Source organism: Dipteris shenzhenensis, chromosome 20 (genome assembly GCF_047967505.1).
Source record: "Dipteris shenzhenensis isolate YYH24624 ecotype China chromosome 20, Dip_SZ_1.0, whole genome shotgun sequence".
Classification (NCBI taxonomy): Eukaryota; Viridiplantae; Streptophyta; class Polypodiopsida; order Gleicheniales; family Dipteridaceae; genus Dipteris; species Dipteris shenzhenensis.
Window position 1 is genome coordinate 44,285,000 of NC_141615.1, and position 15,337 is coordinate 44,300,336.

At 43.1% G+C, this 15,337-nt stretch overlaps 1 protein-coding gene across 6 annotated transcripts in view; it reads left to right on the plus strand.

Moving 5' to 3' along the window:
• The first annotated feature begins 2,798 nt into the window (after nt 1–2,798).
• LOC147889715 (serine/threonine-protein kinase GRIK1-like) overlaps nt 2,799–15,337 on the plus strand; it is a 42,389-nt gene continuing 29,850 nt past the window's right edge. For 3 of the 6 annotated variants that reach the window (XM_087391383.1, XM_087391380.1, XM_087391384.1), the window contains exons 1-3: nt 2,801–3,682; nt 6,042–6,116; nt 6,315–6,359. In XM_087391383.1, the coding sequence (XP_087247509.1) occupies nt 3,317–3,682; nt 6,042–6,116; nt 6,315–6,359 (486 nt within the window). In that variant the 5' untranslated portion in view covers nt 2,801–3,316. Of the gene's footprint in view, nt 3,683–6,041; nt 6,117–6,314; nt 6,360–15,337 lie in introns of all 6 variants that reach the window. The other 3 variants (XR_015542873.1, XM_087391381.1, XM_087391382.1) reach the window with 2 other exon arrangements.

Sequence of the window (15,337 nt, forward strand, 5' to 3'; positions counted from 1 at the left end):
TCACAAGAAGACAAACTGTACAATACTGTTCAAATGAAGAAAATGAGAATATCTACACCTTAATGGGTAAGGGTTGCTCCCTTCTATCCATATGTCCGTGAGAGCATCGTACCTTATCTACTACAATTTGTCCTATGCTTTAACTCAAGCTGGTTGATTACAACCAAAGCAAGATCCATATCTCCGATCTTTGGTATATCTTCCCACATTTACTACATAGGAAATAGAGAAACTCTTTTCCACATGCATACACTTTGGTTATTTATTTAGATGAGAATAAACAATTCAAAATACTTTGAGTTCATAAACAATGCAAAATGCTTTGAGTTGATAAATGCACTTTGTAGACAAAGGTTATGGTTAATTTCTTGAGTTCTTTTAAATTTTGTAAGTAATTTGTGTATTTTACAAGGAAATTAGGTGGGTGGGGTATTGAAATAAAGAGGGAATTGCACCCCTCAATAGCACATCCATTTAGTGTTATGACTCATGCGAGATGGCATGATCAATATACATGATCATTAATATTTAAGACATTTCTCAAAATACATACACCTTGGTCAGGTATTAAGATGAAACTAAGCAATGTTTGTTGCTTTAAGTTAATCAATTAAGCCTAAGCATAAATTACTTACAACTTTGATTACTTTAGGTGTCCCACGTCCAAAAAGGAGGGCAACGTCAATAACATAACAAAATTATAACCCAATAAGTATTGTCAAGATGATGCACATGTTCTCATGCAGAAGAATTGAGATCTATTATACTCAATTGTAATTTTTGATGGAAATTTACTTTGAAAGTTAAAGACTCCTCCTCTTTGCTATTGATGGTATCATAAATACTACAAGGAGGTCATCATTAATTATAAGCAAACAAGTAGTGTCAAGGGTAATGTACATGTTCTCATGGGGAAGAAATGAGCTTTGTAATTTCTTAATGGAAAATTACTTTTCAAAGTTAGAGATGAGAGGAATTTGTGTTGGCATTGGCATATATGTGAAAGATCTATTAATTGATATAATTGCTATTATTGGCCATTTGTATTTTCATAACAGGAAGATCTCTTCTTCTTTCTTCTTCATATTGTTGTTATAGTTATTGTCATTGCTCATCGCCATTAACTTCTTTTTCTACTTTTCATTTTTATTTTTGGGTCTTGCTCGGCAACATTATTTATCGTGGATCATGCATCGTCGTATGATGTGGGACATGAGAAAGTTTCTCTACTACCATTGTTAGTACTTTTTTGGGGATTGGTCCATATTAGCACCATTGCAAAAAAATGATGCTTTTAACCTCTTTTATACATGAAAAGTTATAATGAAAAGCTATAAAGCTTGTATCTTTGATTTGATTGTTATCAAGAGATCCTTTTAATAGTGAGACTAAGCTTGTTGCATCTAATGTAGGTAGGTTGAGGTTGTTAGCTTCACACGTATAGTCAATGATATGTTCCAATTATTTTAATAATCATACCAATACTAGTTTATTGGTAAACTATGTTCTATACTAAGCGTTAGAAATATCTTTTCATGCCAAATCTACGTCTACATCACAAAGGGATGGCATTGGATTCTTATTTTCAAAAGCTTTCGCTTTGCAATTTATTAACAATAAAATCTGTTAAAGTCAGATTCCTCCATTACTTTTGCTAACATAAATATAAGTGAAAATGACTATTTAAAGCATGCTTAACAGACCTCTCTTAGGGGGTTTAAATTTACAAGAATTGTTAATGAGTTGTGAAGAGATGATAAATGCATTGAAAATGATTTCAAGTAACTTCACAAGTCTCCTTTGCACTATTACCACAAAGACAGACTTGTTTCCAACCACTTATTTATGTATTTTTGCATAACTTTTTGAAGTGGACTTTCGCATGATCTCTAAGGCCAATCGGCTCCTAAAACATTGGGGGGACCTACTATTTTCTTAAACTTTTTTCCCACTCACACACCCATGGCCAATGTGATGAGTGGCCAAGAGTTCATGACCTACACTGACATGCAACAGAGGAGCACCTTGAGGGATTTGAATGTAGGCAGCTAGCTGAAGTGGGAGTTTGACAACCCAAACTGCCTAAGCTACCGTTGCTCTGCACTTTTCTTAATGTGTTTTGTTTTGCTAAGAGGCCTTCCCCATGGACCCTCTACATCGGCTTCGCGGGATGGTTTTGTCATAATGGCGGTTTTCTCCAAAGGCACATGATAAATAAGGAGCACCATCCTCCAATAGTCTAGGGTGTGCCTGAGGGTACCCCTAGACTTGCTACAATTGTTCAGTGATGATGTGGGACACTCTCCATCTTGCAGTCCAAGGTATAGTGGACTGTGTAGTCCAACCTCGAGTCACTACTAGCGTTGAGAGGGGGATGGCATCCATGGCGATACCACCATGCGAAGAGAGTGTCGCACGATCACTCTCCCTACTATGGGCAAGGCCTCTGAGGTTGGGTTCACTCACCATCCTCCAAAAGGTGGCGTGAAGGGCTATCATCCTAGTTGGCCCGATTGGAGGGGCGGGCTCGAAACGGACACAAAAGATGGCCCATTCCGTAGCCAACGCCTTCGGTGGCTACATGATTGGCACATGCCATCGCCTCCACATGCGACACCAATCAGATGTGGGTGCCATAAGCTAGCCCCGGAGGCTACATGATTGGCACATTTCATTGCCTCCAAGTGAGACACCGCCATGAGCTAGGAGCGTGATGACACTTGGGGTGGACCTCGAATTGTGTTTGTGAAAGTACTTGGTGATGTGAAAAGCTCAATTGGATTTGCAAGCTTTCGAAAATTTGAAAAGCAAGCTGAAAGGTCCAACACGAGCTTCTTACTGCCAATCGAATTGTGCTCTCTGTCGAGCTCTGTTCGTGCGGATCACATCGCACTCGACTTGCTAGTACCTACCTTTTCTTTGGATCTCGTTGTCAACTGCTTTTGCTGCCCCTGCCCTTTTGCCAAAAAGTGGCGATGCATTTCCTCGTTACCACCCATCTCACGCTTTTTTGGCTTTGCAGCCCATCCGATTTTTTATGCCTTCTCTGCCATCCTGCCATTCCATACCATTGCTCGCCTCTCCCCTGCATCTTCTTGCTCCGCCAACATTGTGCTCTCCGCACCCATTGACATCCAATTTCTGACTTGCCTTCTCTTCTCATGGCCTTGAAATTTTTTACCCCGACAGATTTTAGGGGAGTTTTGGGGTTCATTAGCAGATTAAGCTTTCAGTTTTCTGTGATCCTGAAATCTTATGTTTTGAGACTTCCAGCAACTTAGCGTCTCCTTTTTGGTTTTTCAAATAAAGATAAGGAATGGGTTGCTGTAGCTGCTTCGATATCCTTTTATGGGGAAAGCCCAGAGAGGAACCAAAATCTACAACCCCTAACTATTGCAGGGGCTCATCACAAGAGCATCTACTTGGTTGCTCTATGGAAGAAGTTGAGAAGGCCTGTAAAAATGGGGCAAAGCAGCCTGCAATTGCATCTGTCAACCACTTCGTGGCCTCTTTTCCTGAGAACCCTTCTAACGCAACTATCGTTAACAAGCATGCTCTGGATGAGTCTCAAAGCAACCTGCCCTACAAAGAATTAGCAATCCCAGAGGGAATTGGCATCGGTGATGATTGCCACGGATCTGTGTTGCCTGTGAAGGAGACCCGTCGAGCAATTCGGGGTGAGGTAATCAGGCTTGTCTAGAAGAACATTCTTTATTACCATGATGGGCTCAGAATGATTCGCTTTCCTGGGTTCGACGATTCCCCCTTTTAGTTTCTCATTTCTGATCATAGAACTGGTGGGCTTTCTGAACATTGGCAAGAGTTCGATCATGATTCGTTTATGTTCTGAAATGGATTTGCTTAAATGAATGCTCATTGTCCTCATTGTTTTTTGCTGTGTGAGACGAGTGTGTTTGCAAGGCTTTCTTATGTCTTTGTTTGCAAATTAATCGAGTACCCCGAATGAAAAAGAGCTGCATTTCTCACCCGTGCAATTGCTGCCTAAGCACACGGAAAGGCAATCACTTGTACCAATTCTTTAATGCATAACCTGATATGTTAAGTGTTCACAAAAGGATCACCTTTTCTGGATTCAAAACCAAGCCTGAGGTAAGGCATGCAGAAGCTGGCTGGCATTAGATATTTTATACCTTGTCTATTGGCAGCAGGGAAAACATAAGGCAGGTTTTTGAGTGGTTGTCATGATTATTTAAAAATAGAGTGAACGGGCTCACATGCAAAGCAAGCTAGTTATCTCACTCCCTCCCTCTCGCCCTTCCCCCCCTTTCTTCCGTTACTTCCTAACGTGCGTTCCCCAAGAATTATAAGATTTGAATATAGTTTAGCCATACGAAGCTGCATACAACCACAACACAGGTTGCAGAGTTTGACACCTGGATAAATAGTTGTTTCGATGATGGACACCTTTTATTCTCTAAGCATCAAGTTCCTTCCCCTCTCTCTCTCTCTTTCTCTCTCTCTCTCTCTCTCTTGGTCCCATCTGCAGGTTGTGGCCGGCTTTGCAGTCATGGCCTGCCTACCCCCCTTCTTTGGCCATGATGGCTTGGAAGCCCTCATGCCAGACACTAAGCAAGAGGTCTGCTATTGAGGGTGTGGACCCAAAGGGGCCTGCCTTTCCTGGTGATGCAGGTCAAAACCTTGCCTGCAGTCGTACAGAGCTGGACAGCAGCCTTGAAGGGTGTGCACAGAGTCTGGGTTGGCAGCAGATTGGAGCCTTGGAATCCCAACTCAGAGCTCTTTAGGCATACGAAAGTCCATGTGCATATAAATGCCAGACAATCAGGTCAAATTTTGATGTATTTTCCTCATTTGCATGCCATTTCTCTGGCAGGCAGAAAAGGGACTGGTATGGTAGGTTATTCACGCTCTTATCGCCTTGAGAGGTTATGGATTAAAATGACACCCATATGTCTACTTGATGTAATTGTGGGTTTTCACAAGATGTTATCCCGACACCATGTATTTTGGTCATACTCAATAAAGTTATTTTGTTCCCCCCAAAAAAACATCCATGTGGGGCATCAAGGAGAAGTCTTCATCAATGAATCAACCAGGTTGACACAGAGAATTGTACAGTGAATTGCCATGATTTGCATGGCATAATTGATGAATGGCAAGAGGGACAAATACAGCAATGAAAGTATTAAATGATGAAATCGAAACGATATTTATGGAGAATGCAGCGCTAATGGGAGAAACCCACTAAGACAGAGGACAGTAATGCAAGTCTTTTGCTGGAGAAAGATTAAATTCTGATGCCAGTCTTCTATAACAACTGGTGGAAGCTTGGGATGCTAAATGATTCAGAAACTGATGAGAGATCACCCACCTTAAAGAAGGCATAGGGAGGAATGAAGGATAAAGGTTCCAGTATCCTCGGAGGATGAGAGAGCTAAATTTGAAAATGGAAACGAGCTTGCCACTCTCAAGCTGGGAACTGTGAAACTCAAGGAAAAGTTTTAGCTCTTGAAGGCAGGTTGAAATGCTTGCGCACCCTTCATACATTTTTTTGGGAGATAATCTATAACCCCCTAATATTTGAAAGTGATGGCTGTACCTGCTATTTGAGATACCCACATGCATATACTCCAAAGAATGCCTACTGAAATCTTCTTGTAATTTACATGTTTATAAATCTCTCTTGTCAACTTATATAATATCACAGTTGGATTACTGCAACGTACTTCCACCTTGGAGTTTGCTCTACCCTTGGTAACATTTAATATGGGAAGATAATCTACTTTTTTGCCAAGCAAAATATATCTTGTGCTGCGATTGGTCATGCTCGTCTCAGCTTGTCCACCATTGGCATGAACATGATTCTTGGTAAATTTTTATACTATCATCATTTACTTACGTATGCTTTTTGATTTTTGGCATTATTGTACAAGTATGTATGCGATTTACATTTCTTAAAACTTGGTTCTTAGTCATCTGTTGGGTTATTGGGTTATTTGCAAGGTGCAGTGTTGACATATGAGATGCTGTGTGATTTATTTCACAAGACTTCCTTGTGGCAGGATTCTACTGGCAAGAAAATGATCAATGAGTATGTTAGGGAAGGAAACATTGGAACTGGAAGTTACAGCAAAGTGGTTAGTTTGCAATTCCTTCTTCCATTCAGTATAAGTGGTGTCACTGCTAGTGTGCATTCAAGAAGCGATTGATTTCTCTAGATCAAATGATATTTTTAGTGTAGGTTTTCCCTTCTTGGGCTAGTAAATGTACATCGTCCATGTTTTCTAGTTTATTAGATCTTTCAGTATTAGTACTAAAATGTATGGCTGTAGCAGGTTCTACATCGAAGCAAAGTAGATGGGAAGCTTTACGCAATAAAGGTGAATCCGAAACTTCTTAAATCATAAGATTAACATTCAGAGGCTGCCTGATAGGCTTTCATCAATGAAGTAAATGTGTGTAAATAATACTTCTTTTATTTGGCTTTTGGACAATCTGTATATAATTGTGAGCCTTCTTTCATGGTAATTTCCACATGTATCTGTTTTAATGAATGATTGGGGAAAAAATTAGTGTTGTAACCACGGAATAAGATGGCGCCATATCTGCAATTTTCTATGGTTAATGGAAGTACTTCATGCATACACCAAACGCATTAACATCTCCTTGACTTAGAAACTTTATCTACTTAATTGATTGTGTGATGCATGCAATTCATTGGATAAATGCTGTTCGTCAAGATTGGCCTCTAAAATGCATTATGTTGGACCCATGCCTATGTTCTGTAAGCCTTCAAATTACAGGGCCGCTAAAGTTTATGAGAGCTTGAGAATATCTGCTCACACATCAAGCATCATTACCCTGTTGGTAAAGTTAGTGAGGGCAGGTTCAAAATATCTGCCCACATATTATGGTTCATGCCAGACTTTTCCCGAAATGAATTAGCAATGGGCTAGCTTCCACATCCATTCGACTTGGGGGAAGCTAGACAAGTTGGCTTATATGTTACTTTTTCCAAGATTGCTTGTTTCACTGAATGCCATGATGTTAACAGATGGGAGGAGATATGGACTACGAATTGTTGCAAATTGCTCAACCAACTTAATAATCAAGCTGACTTGCCTTGCATCCTTGCCTTGAGGCTTCTTCAAAAGCAATGCTGGGATGTTCTCCGGCCAGGACAGCATAGAATTGACTGCCCCTGTCTGATTCGGGACTATGGGTAGCCCTCCATGGTCCATTAGCTAGTGGCCCAACCAATCTTCTAGCATCTACATCATGAGGGCATTTATGAGAAGGTCAGAGAGGTCCGAAGTCCACCACTCCCCTCTTGTGGCTGCAAAGTTAAAAATCCCTGAAGGGTGGATGGAGCTCTTGATTTCTCCTATGGTGCCCCTTTCAAGGGCTGCAAAATCATCACGGGTACCTATAGGCTAGGGATACATCTCCGAAACCTCTTTGTAGTTCCAGGGTGTCAGGTGGCTCGGCATTTGAAGGAAGGGGGAGAGCTTGGTGATGAAGAAGTTGTATGGTCAAACTTAGATGAAGGTGAAGATCCTAAAGAAACATGAGTGGATTGACAAGGGAAGGTGATGCAGAAGGGTACAAAGAGGAGGGCTAATCAGGTGGTTAACCAGGGGGCTACAAGCGGGTGGAGGTTGGGGTTTGGAAGAGGGGCGGGTGGTCAGAGTGAGAATGGATGGGTCGGGATCATAGTGGAAAGGAAAGAGTCCAGAGGGGAGAGGAGCAAGAGGAAAAATAAAGAAGGGGGGAAGGCAAAAGATCCCTCAACCAGCCTGATCAAAAGAGGGCCCAGGGTAAGCCGACAAAGGGAGGGGACCGTGGGGTGACAACCAGAAAGGGAGGGAGCATGATGGGTGAGGAGGGTACATCTTTGGAGTGCAGAAGAGGGGCAAGAAATTGGGGAAGGCAGAGGCGAGACAAATAAAAGTGAGGGGGCAGGAAGAAGCCCATGGTTGGGCTGCCATTTGAAAGCTCAAAACAGAAGAGATGGGTGAAAAGGATGGCGGATGGCGGCGGGTAGGAAGTGGCAATTGTAGGGGGGATGGTAGAGCAGAGCTAGTAGGAGCTCAGGCAAGAGTAAAAACTCCTCTCTCTCCCCCACGCGACCCCTCTCCCCCCCCCTTTCCCTCTGCCTTTGTAGCTAAGCCAGCTCACAGCCAGCTCACGACCCCCCCCCCCTTTTCCCTCTCCCTGCCCCCCTTTGTAGCTAAGCCGGCTCACAGCCTAGCTAATTAAGCCCTAGTCCTTAGCTAAACTAGCCCAAGAGGTAGCAGCTATAGTGAAAGGACAGAACATCATGTAATTATAAGAATTCAGTTGCAAATCATTAGGAAGACCTGGAAACGTGGAGGGAATCTTTGGCTTGTGAGGGGCTGCACAGGCAACAGGCTAGGATGTAGATTCCTAGTCTAAGATAAGATATCCTAGTTCAGCTTTGAGCAAAACATGGCTCAGCTGTAAATGAATGTTAGATTGCATTTTAAGAATGAGTACAGCGTCCCCTTTTGTAGGTATAGGCACCACCCTAGGATGCCATGTGGCAATATTAGGCCACCCTACTAAAGTAGTATGTATTTACAAAGCCATTTAAAGGCTGACTAGACTAGAAATTAACTAAGTAAATTTGACCTTTGTTACAGTCCACCCTGCCCAAAGGAAAATTTCCCTCAAATTTGCAAGAGTGCTGTAAAAAGAAATTACAACAATAGATTGAAGAAGATAAGCTCATAGCTGATCAGAGCATGTATGTAACAGTGAGTCCAGTGAGCATTCTTTGCTGCAGCTGTCAATAGATCCATTAGTGCATGCTGAACTGCAGCGACAATGATGGTGGAGCAGTAGGAGATCAGTAGGTATAAAATCTCTGCAGCTCCACACAGCTGGATATCTGTCCAAAGCATCAGCTGAGCAGATAAGGAGATTGATTCATTATGGAAGATGGCTGCCATGATGACTCATTATTTGGTAAACCCCGCCAGTTGATGTAGTGCTCAATGTAGGACTTATTTCTGAGAATATGGTCTTGGAATCCAATAATGCTCTTGGGTATATACTGTATGTGGCTCTCTTCATCCCTGGGAGGAAGCTCTTCCATAACCTGATCTGTAGGCCCCCAGTATTTCTTCAAAAGGGAGACATGGAACACATTATGAATCCTTGATGAAGGGAGCAGCTCCAACCTATAGGCAACCTCCCCAATTCTTTGCAACACCTTGTAGGGTCCATAATATTGTGGGCCCAATTAGTATTGGTGTTCCCTTCCAATAAAGCATAACTAGACTAATGGAGCCTGAGGAAGACATAATCCCCTTTTTCAAATGCAAGCTCCCTCCTATGATCATCTGCATATGCCTTCATGCGTGCTTGGGCTTTCACCATGTGGTCCTTGCATTGCTGAAGTAGGGATGTTATATGTACCAAATCATCAATGGCTTGCTGGTTAGACATAGCTCCATCAAAAACAGTAAATAGGGAACATGGACTTTGTACCATACATGGCCTCAAATTGGCTCATCCCTATAGAGGTGTGCTTGGTAGTGTTATAGCAAAACTCAGCCAAGTGCAACCACCTGTCCCATGTGGCCTGGTATCAAAACAGAAATGTCTACGTACTCCTCTAGCTACCTGTTAACCTTCTCAGAATGGCCATCGGTGGGTGGTCAGCAGTACTTGGAGTGAGAAGTGTACCCACTACCTTGAACAATTCTTGCCAACAGTGGCCCACTTACTATTTCCTGTAACAGTCCATGAAGTTTTTGAACACGTTCTCCATGAATTGAGCAGAGGCTGAGGATTGTGTCTTTTTAGGTATAAAAGGTGCTGCCTTAGTGAGCCTTTCCACAACAACAAAGATACTATTCCAGCCCCTAGCTGTCACAGGCAGACTGGTTATGAAGTCCATTGAAATATGGGTCCACTTACCCTCTGGAATGGGCAAAGGCTAAAGCAAACTTGCCGGCCTGAGATTTAGTTCCCTGTTTTGTTGACAAGGCCTGCAGTGTTGAACATATTAGCCCCTTCCATATGACACTTTGCTTCATCCTTTCATATGTATTAAACAGTCCAGTATGACCAGTTATTGGGGAGGAGTGCATCTCTTGCAGGACCAGCAGCTTGTAGGTGGAATTCTCCACAAGAAAAACAAGCCATTGTACAGTCTGTAATAAGGATGGCCTTCACAAGAGGGGTTGTGGAATATAGCTGCAGGCTCAGGATCTGAGAGATACTCCTCTTGGATTCCATGAATCCACTCCTTATATACTTCTGTAATGAAGCTTAAGGTGCAGGCCCACATCCTAGATAAAGAATCTGCCACTATAATCTCCTTCCCTGCAATATCAAAATCTGCTACCTCCTTTACTTGGGACAGAGATTAGTTTGTGACAGAAAATACTTGAGTGTCTTGTGGTCAGTCTGCACCTTGAAATGGCTGTCATAAACCTAATGATGCCGATTCTCAATGGCATGAAGTATTGGCAACATCTCCTGGTCATATATATGATAGGTAAGCTCCTTTGTATCCAACTTTCTACTTGCATAGGCAATCACTCCATGGTGATGAACTCTCTATCCAACAACTCCTTGAGACTTGCCTCGCCACCTCCACCCTCTCTAATTTTGACAGCCTGCATGGTGCTTTGTTCACTAGTTTAGACCCTGGCTCAAGAGTGATGGCGTGGTCAATGTACCTTTGAGGTGGGAGTTAATGGGGACGATCAGCAAACATATGTGTATATTGCTACATTAATTCTTTCATCTCTTGATCCTCAACCAAGACTCATTTACGTCCTCAGATTTTGAGAGATGGATAGCATAAGATGCACAAACACTTTTTAGATCCTTTGCCAACTTTCTTGAAGAAATAATAGACAGATGAGGTGGTTCATAACCCTTAAATAATACCTCCTCACCTTTATGCAGGAATCTCATATACATGTGATTAAAGTCCTTGGTGACCTCACCAAGGGATCTTAGCCAATCACAGCCTAGAACAATGTCTATGGGACCCATGTTCAGAGCTGGAAAGTATAAATGATGATAGTTGAATCTGAGTGGCCTAGCAATAGTACCTACTGAGAGAATGCTCCCCATTAGCCACTTGTACTTGTAAGCCATGATAAGGTGTAACCTTACTGCTTGGAAAGATTTAGAATTAATGAAGTTGCGCGTGCTCCCACTATCAACCAGAATGTGAACAGGTCTACCATTGATTGCGCAGTTAAGTCTGAGTGTTTGGGCACTTGTAGCTCCCTTAAGTGCCTCGGGAGAGATGCTGTACATGACAGATTGAGTGTCCCAGAACATATCATCATCATCAACACAAGGGTTCCCATCTGAATCTCTACCAACATCCATGTACGCATCAATAATCTCGACCCTCCATGGTTGGCATCTCCTTGGGAAATTGGGCTGGCAGTCACCATTAATTATGGTGTCATGTAAGGTAGATCAACCTGGGTCAAATGGAAAGGCCCCCCTTTGGATCCATGAGTAGACTCAACATCACCCTGGCCTTCACCATCACAATCATGAAATTCTGGCTCTGTTGCTGCAGGGTCATCTAAAATGGGATCATCCTTGATTTCAATGATCATGCTCACAGCTTTGCACCTGCCTAAACTTTGCACACATTTCTATGCTCTGGTGACCACTTTTTACAACATCGATAGCACAAATTCTTCTTCTTTTTATCCTCAATGATGACCTGAGACAATTGTTTCACCACTTTATCCTTCGTATCATTAGGCTCCTCCTTAGGGCTGGGCGTGATTGAAGCCTTTGCATCCTCAGCCCTATAGGGTTTGATGTTTTCCACATTGCTGCCATAAACAGAGGAATACCTGGGAATAGGAGTGGCTGTTGTAGGAGGCACCATTTGCTTAGAAATCACTGGAGACCTAGGCTTATTGACAGGGCTGGTGTCCAAGCGACCATTACCCACACCCTTATACTTGGGTTCATGTAATTTAGCAAGTCTCATAGCCTCCTTAAGCGTGTTGGGACTTTGAGCTGATACATTAGCAGCTATGCTGGGATTCATTCTTCATTTCTGAAACTATCTTCTCCAAGGAGGCAATGCGGAGCTTTGCATCTTTGAGTTCTTGCTGTAGGAAGTAAATCCGTTCGTGTGGATCAAGCTTACTTTGAAATCTGTGATAAGTCAGAGCATAGGGGGAGGCGTCAATGCCATGGCGGTGTAGGATGGCTTCTTGGTGGCTGGAGTTGATGGGAAAAGCTTTGTTTTCGGGAACTCCATATTGAAAAAGACCTGCGCAATCAGTGACCCCTTTATTTGAGCTAACACCTTAGACTGAGCCAAGGGCTCGGCTCAGCCTAAGGCTTGGTTAGCTGACGAAAACCCCACCTGTACGGTGAGCTATACAGCAAGTGGCGGTGGAGGGGCTAGTAGGCAGAGGGGGCTAGCGGATGGAGAGGCTAGCAGGTGGAGAGGCTAGGCTAGCAAGCGGCGGCTAGCAGGCAGGCGGTGGCGGCGGAGAGAGAGCATGCGGGGAGGCTAAGTGGCGGAGAGGCTGAGCGGGGGAGGCTGGGCGGAGCGGAAAGGCGAAGCTCAACGAGAGAGAGAGAGAGAGAGAGAGAGAGAGAGAGAGAGAGAGAGAGAGAGAGAGAGAGATTTTTAGAGTCTTTGGAAGACCGATGGGTCTATGAGATTGAAAGAAAACCTGATACAAATTCCAGTAAGGGTGGAGCTACTAAAACGAGCATCATCACCCATGCTGAATCCTAAGTCTGATCATACATAATCAAATACATATGGGTATGACAGTGAAAAGAAAAAAGTTTGGAGCGGAACGTAATCCTTCGTATGTCATGTCGCCCTGGCTAGTGCATAGCCGGTTATGGGGCGCTGGCGTCTGTCAACGGGTCTCGTGCGTCTTGTTCTCCTGGAGGAGGCTCGGCGCAAGACCAGAGCCATCGTGTTTATGTTCTATTTGCAGATTTTCTACTCCACCAATAAAAGCCACATCAGCATATCACTTTCTGATGTAAGGCTGCTTCCTTCTTCACTGTTGGAATCACTTTCACTGCCCTCTTCCTCCTCCTTTTTTGGATCAGAAATTTTTGCCCTACTAACCATATCAAATCTCATTGTCTTACCTGAAGGAGCATGAACAGTAATCACCCCATTTTTCCAATCTTGAATTGCCCCCACCCTGCGTAACCAAGGTCTTCCAAGAATAAGATGATAAGCCCCTAAACCAGCTGGCATCACATGGAAATCCGTCTTGCAATGCACCTTAAAATTTTCAACATCCAATTCAACACAATCCCCAAAGTCTTAACTTTCGCATGATTGGCCATCCGAATCCGATACCTTGAAGGAGAACAGATCTTCAATCCCAATTTCTCAGCACACATCTGAGTAATCACACAAATTTGGGCTCCTCCATCAATATATGCCTCACCAGGTCCCCTCCCTTTATGCCAGGCCTCCACTGAAGGCAAGATATCAGAAAGCTCAGATATAGACAACAACTTTACCGTCTTCTTTCGAGCACTCCTATTGCCAGGATTCACAGCACGCCTCCATTCCTTCTTCAATTTGGGACACAGACTGATCATTTGACCAAAGGTAATATCAGGTTTTCTGCTTGAGGGATCTTCCACTAGATCATATTCCCCTTGTTCTCTTCCAATAGGGTACTAAAATACCTTGTATTTCCTTCTAGGATTCTTAGCTCTTCTTGTCTTCTTTCTCTGGTAATTGACCACCTCTTCAGCATGCTCTTCTTGCCTTGCAATTGGGCTGGCTTCTTCTTCACGGGTTCTTTTCCCTGCAGGCATAACATCTGTATCCTCCTCCTCTATTCCAAGTAAACTCACAAGCTTTCCTAACAATGAATTTACTAGTACCACTCGATTGACCTGCTTCCTTCACCTCCACACTATGATCTTCACTCCTGTTATTCAGCCCTGGTGGCAGTGGAGAAACATCTCTCCCCCCTCAAGGTGGTTTATCACAATGTGAACTATAATGACCCATATCTCCACAGTTAAAACATTGAACATTGAAAGCATAAACCCCTCGTGCTCGGCCCGATTGTCAAGAAGCTGAAACATTGGATGAAGGCAATCCACCTGTACCTCTCCCTGCAGAAGACCTACCTCTGCCCCTACCCGCTATCAAATTGAGAGAAAGATTCTTCATAAGTTCTGATTCTTCTTTCTTGGATTCTGACTTAGGTGGCTCATCCATCACAGAAAAGGTAACTGAAGGCTTCGTCTGTACCATAGGAAGCTCACTGTTAAGGTGAATCAATTTCTTTTGTTTTCTTTCCTTTTCCTTGGCCACTCTCAGAGCATTCTCAAGCCGAATTTCAGATTTCAATCCAGCTATGAACCTATCCTTCTTAATTACACGAGGGGGCACCTCTAGCAATAAAGCAATCTGCCATCTATTCCACAAGATGGTAAAACCTTCCCAAGTACTCATCCACCGACTGGTGCGAGTTCAGCTGCAAAGCACACAGCTCTCTCTAACCCATCAGCATCACGCACACATGTAAACCGTGCCATAAAGGCAGCCCTCACCTCAGCATAACTCGGATTCCGATGTACCCTTTGCTCATCCTGGCATCTGGCCTGAAAATCTTCAAGCCAATTACGAGCCTCCCCCATCAAACAAAAGGAAAGAATATGCAAAAGTACTTCAGGAGCATTCCTGTCTTTAATCAAAGCAGTAAACTCCATACTCTCAATGAATCTTTCAGGGTCTTCATTGAGTAGCCCATAAAATCTAGGAAATTCATGAGCCATCTTGTCAACTCCAAAAACTGGAAAAGCATCAACCAAACACCCCAATACTAACAGCTCTATTTCTCAGTAAGGCTTTAACTTAGCATTCTTTTTCTTCAGGGCAATCTCCTTAAGAACTCTCTTAATTATTGCTCGAAGACGGATCACTCGAAGTGAATAATCAAAACATTTGGCTTTTGTGTGTCCACACCTACCACACTCCTTGCAGATAATTACCCGCATACGAGTAGTTCAGCCCATCATGCAACACTCCGCAGCCAAACCACAAAAAATACATATTAAACCTCTCCCATCCCTTCTACGATGTCTTGTCTTGACTGTACACAATCTCAATCCAACACCCACAGTGTTTGTCCCGAGCAGGATCGCCAAAAAGATGATACAACAAAAAAAGAAACAATATTGAAGAAGTTCATATATCTATCAAACTAAGAAATATGGTGGCGGAGACATCATGGAATCAGTATAGCAATGTGGAATGGCCCCAAGAAACAGGGCCTAGCACATCATCTAGAGCATGGATCCAATCACAGTGGTCGTATCATTCACAAACTCGCTT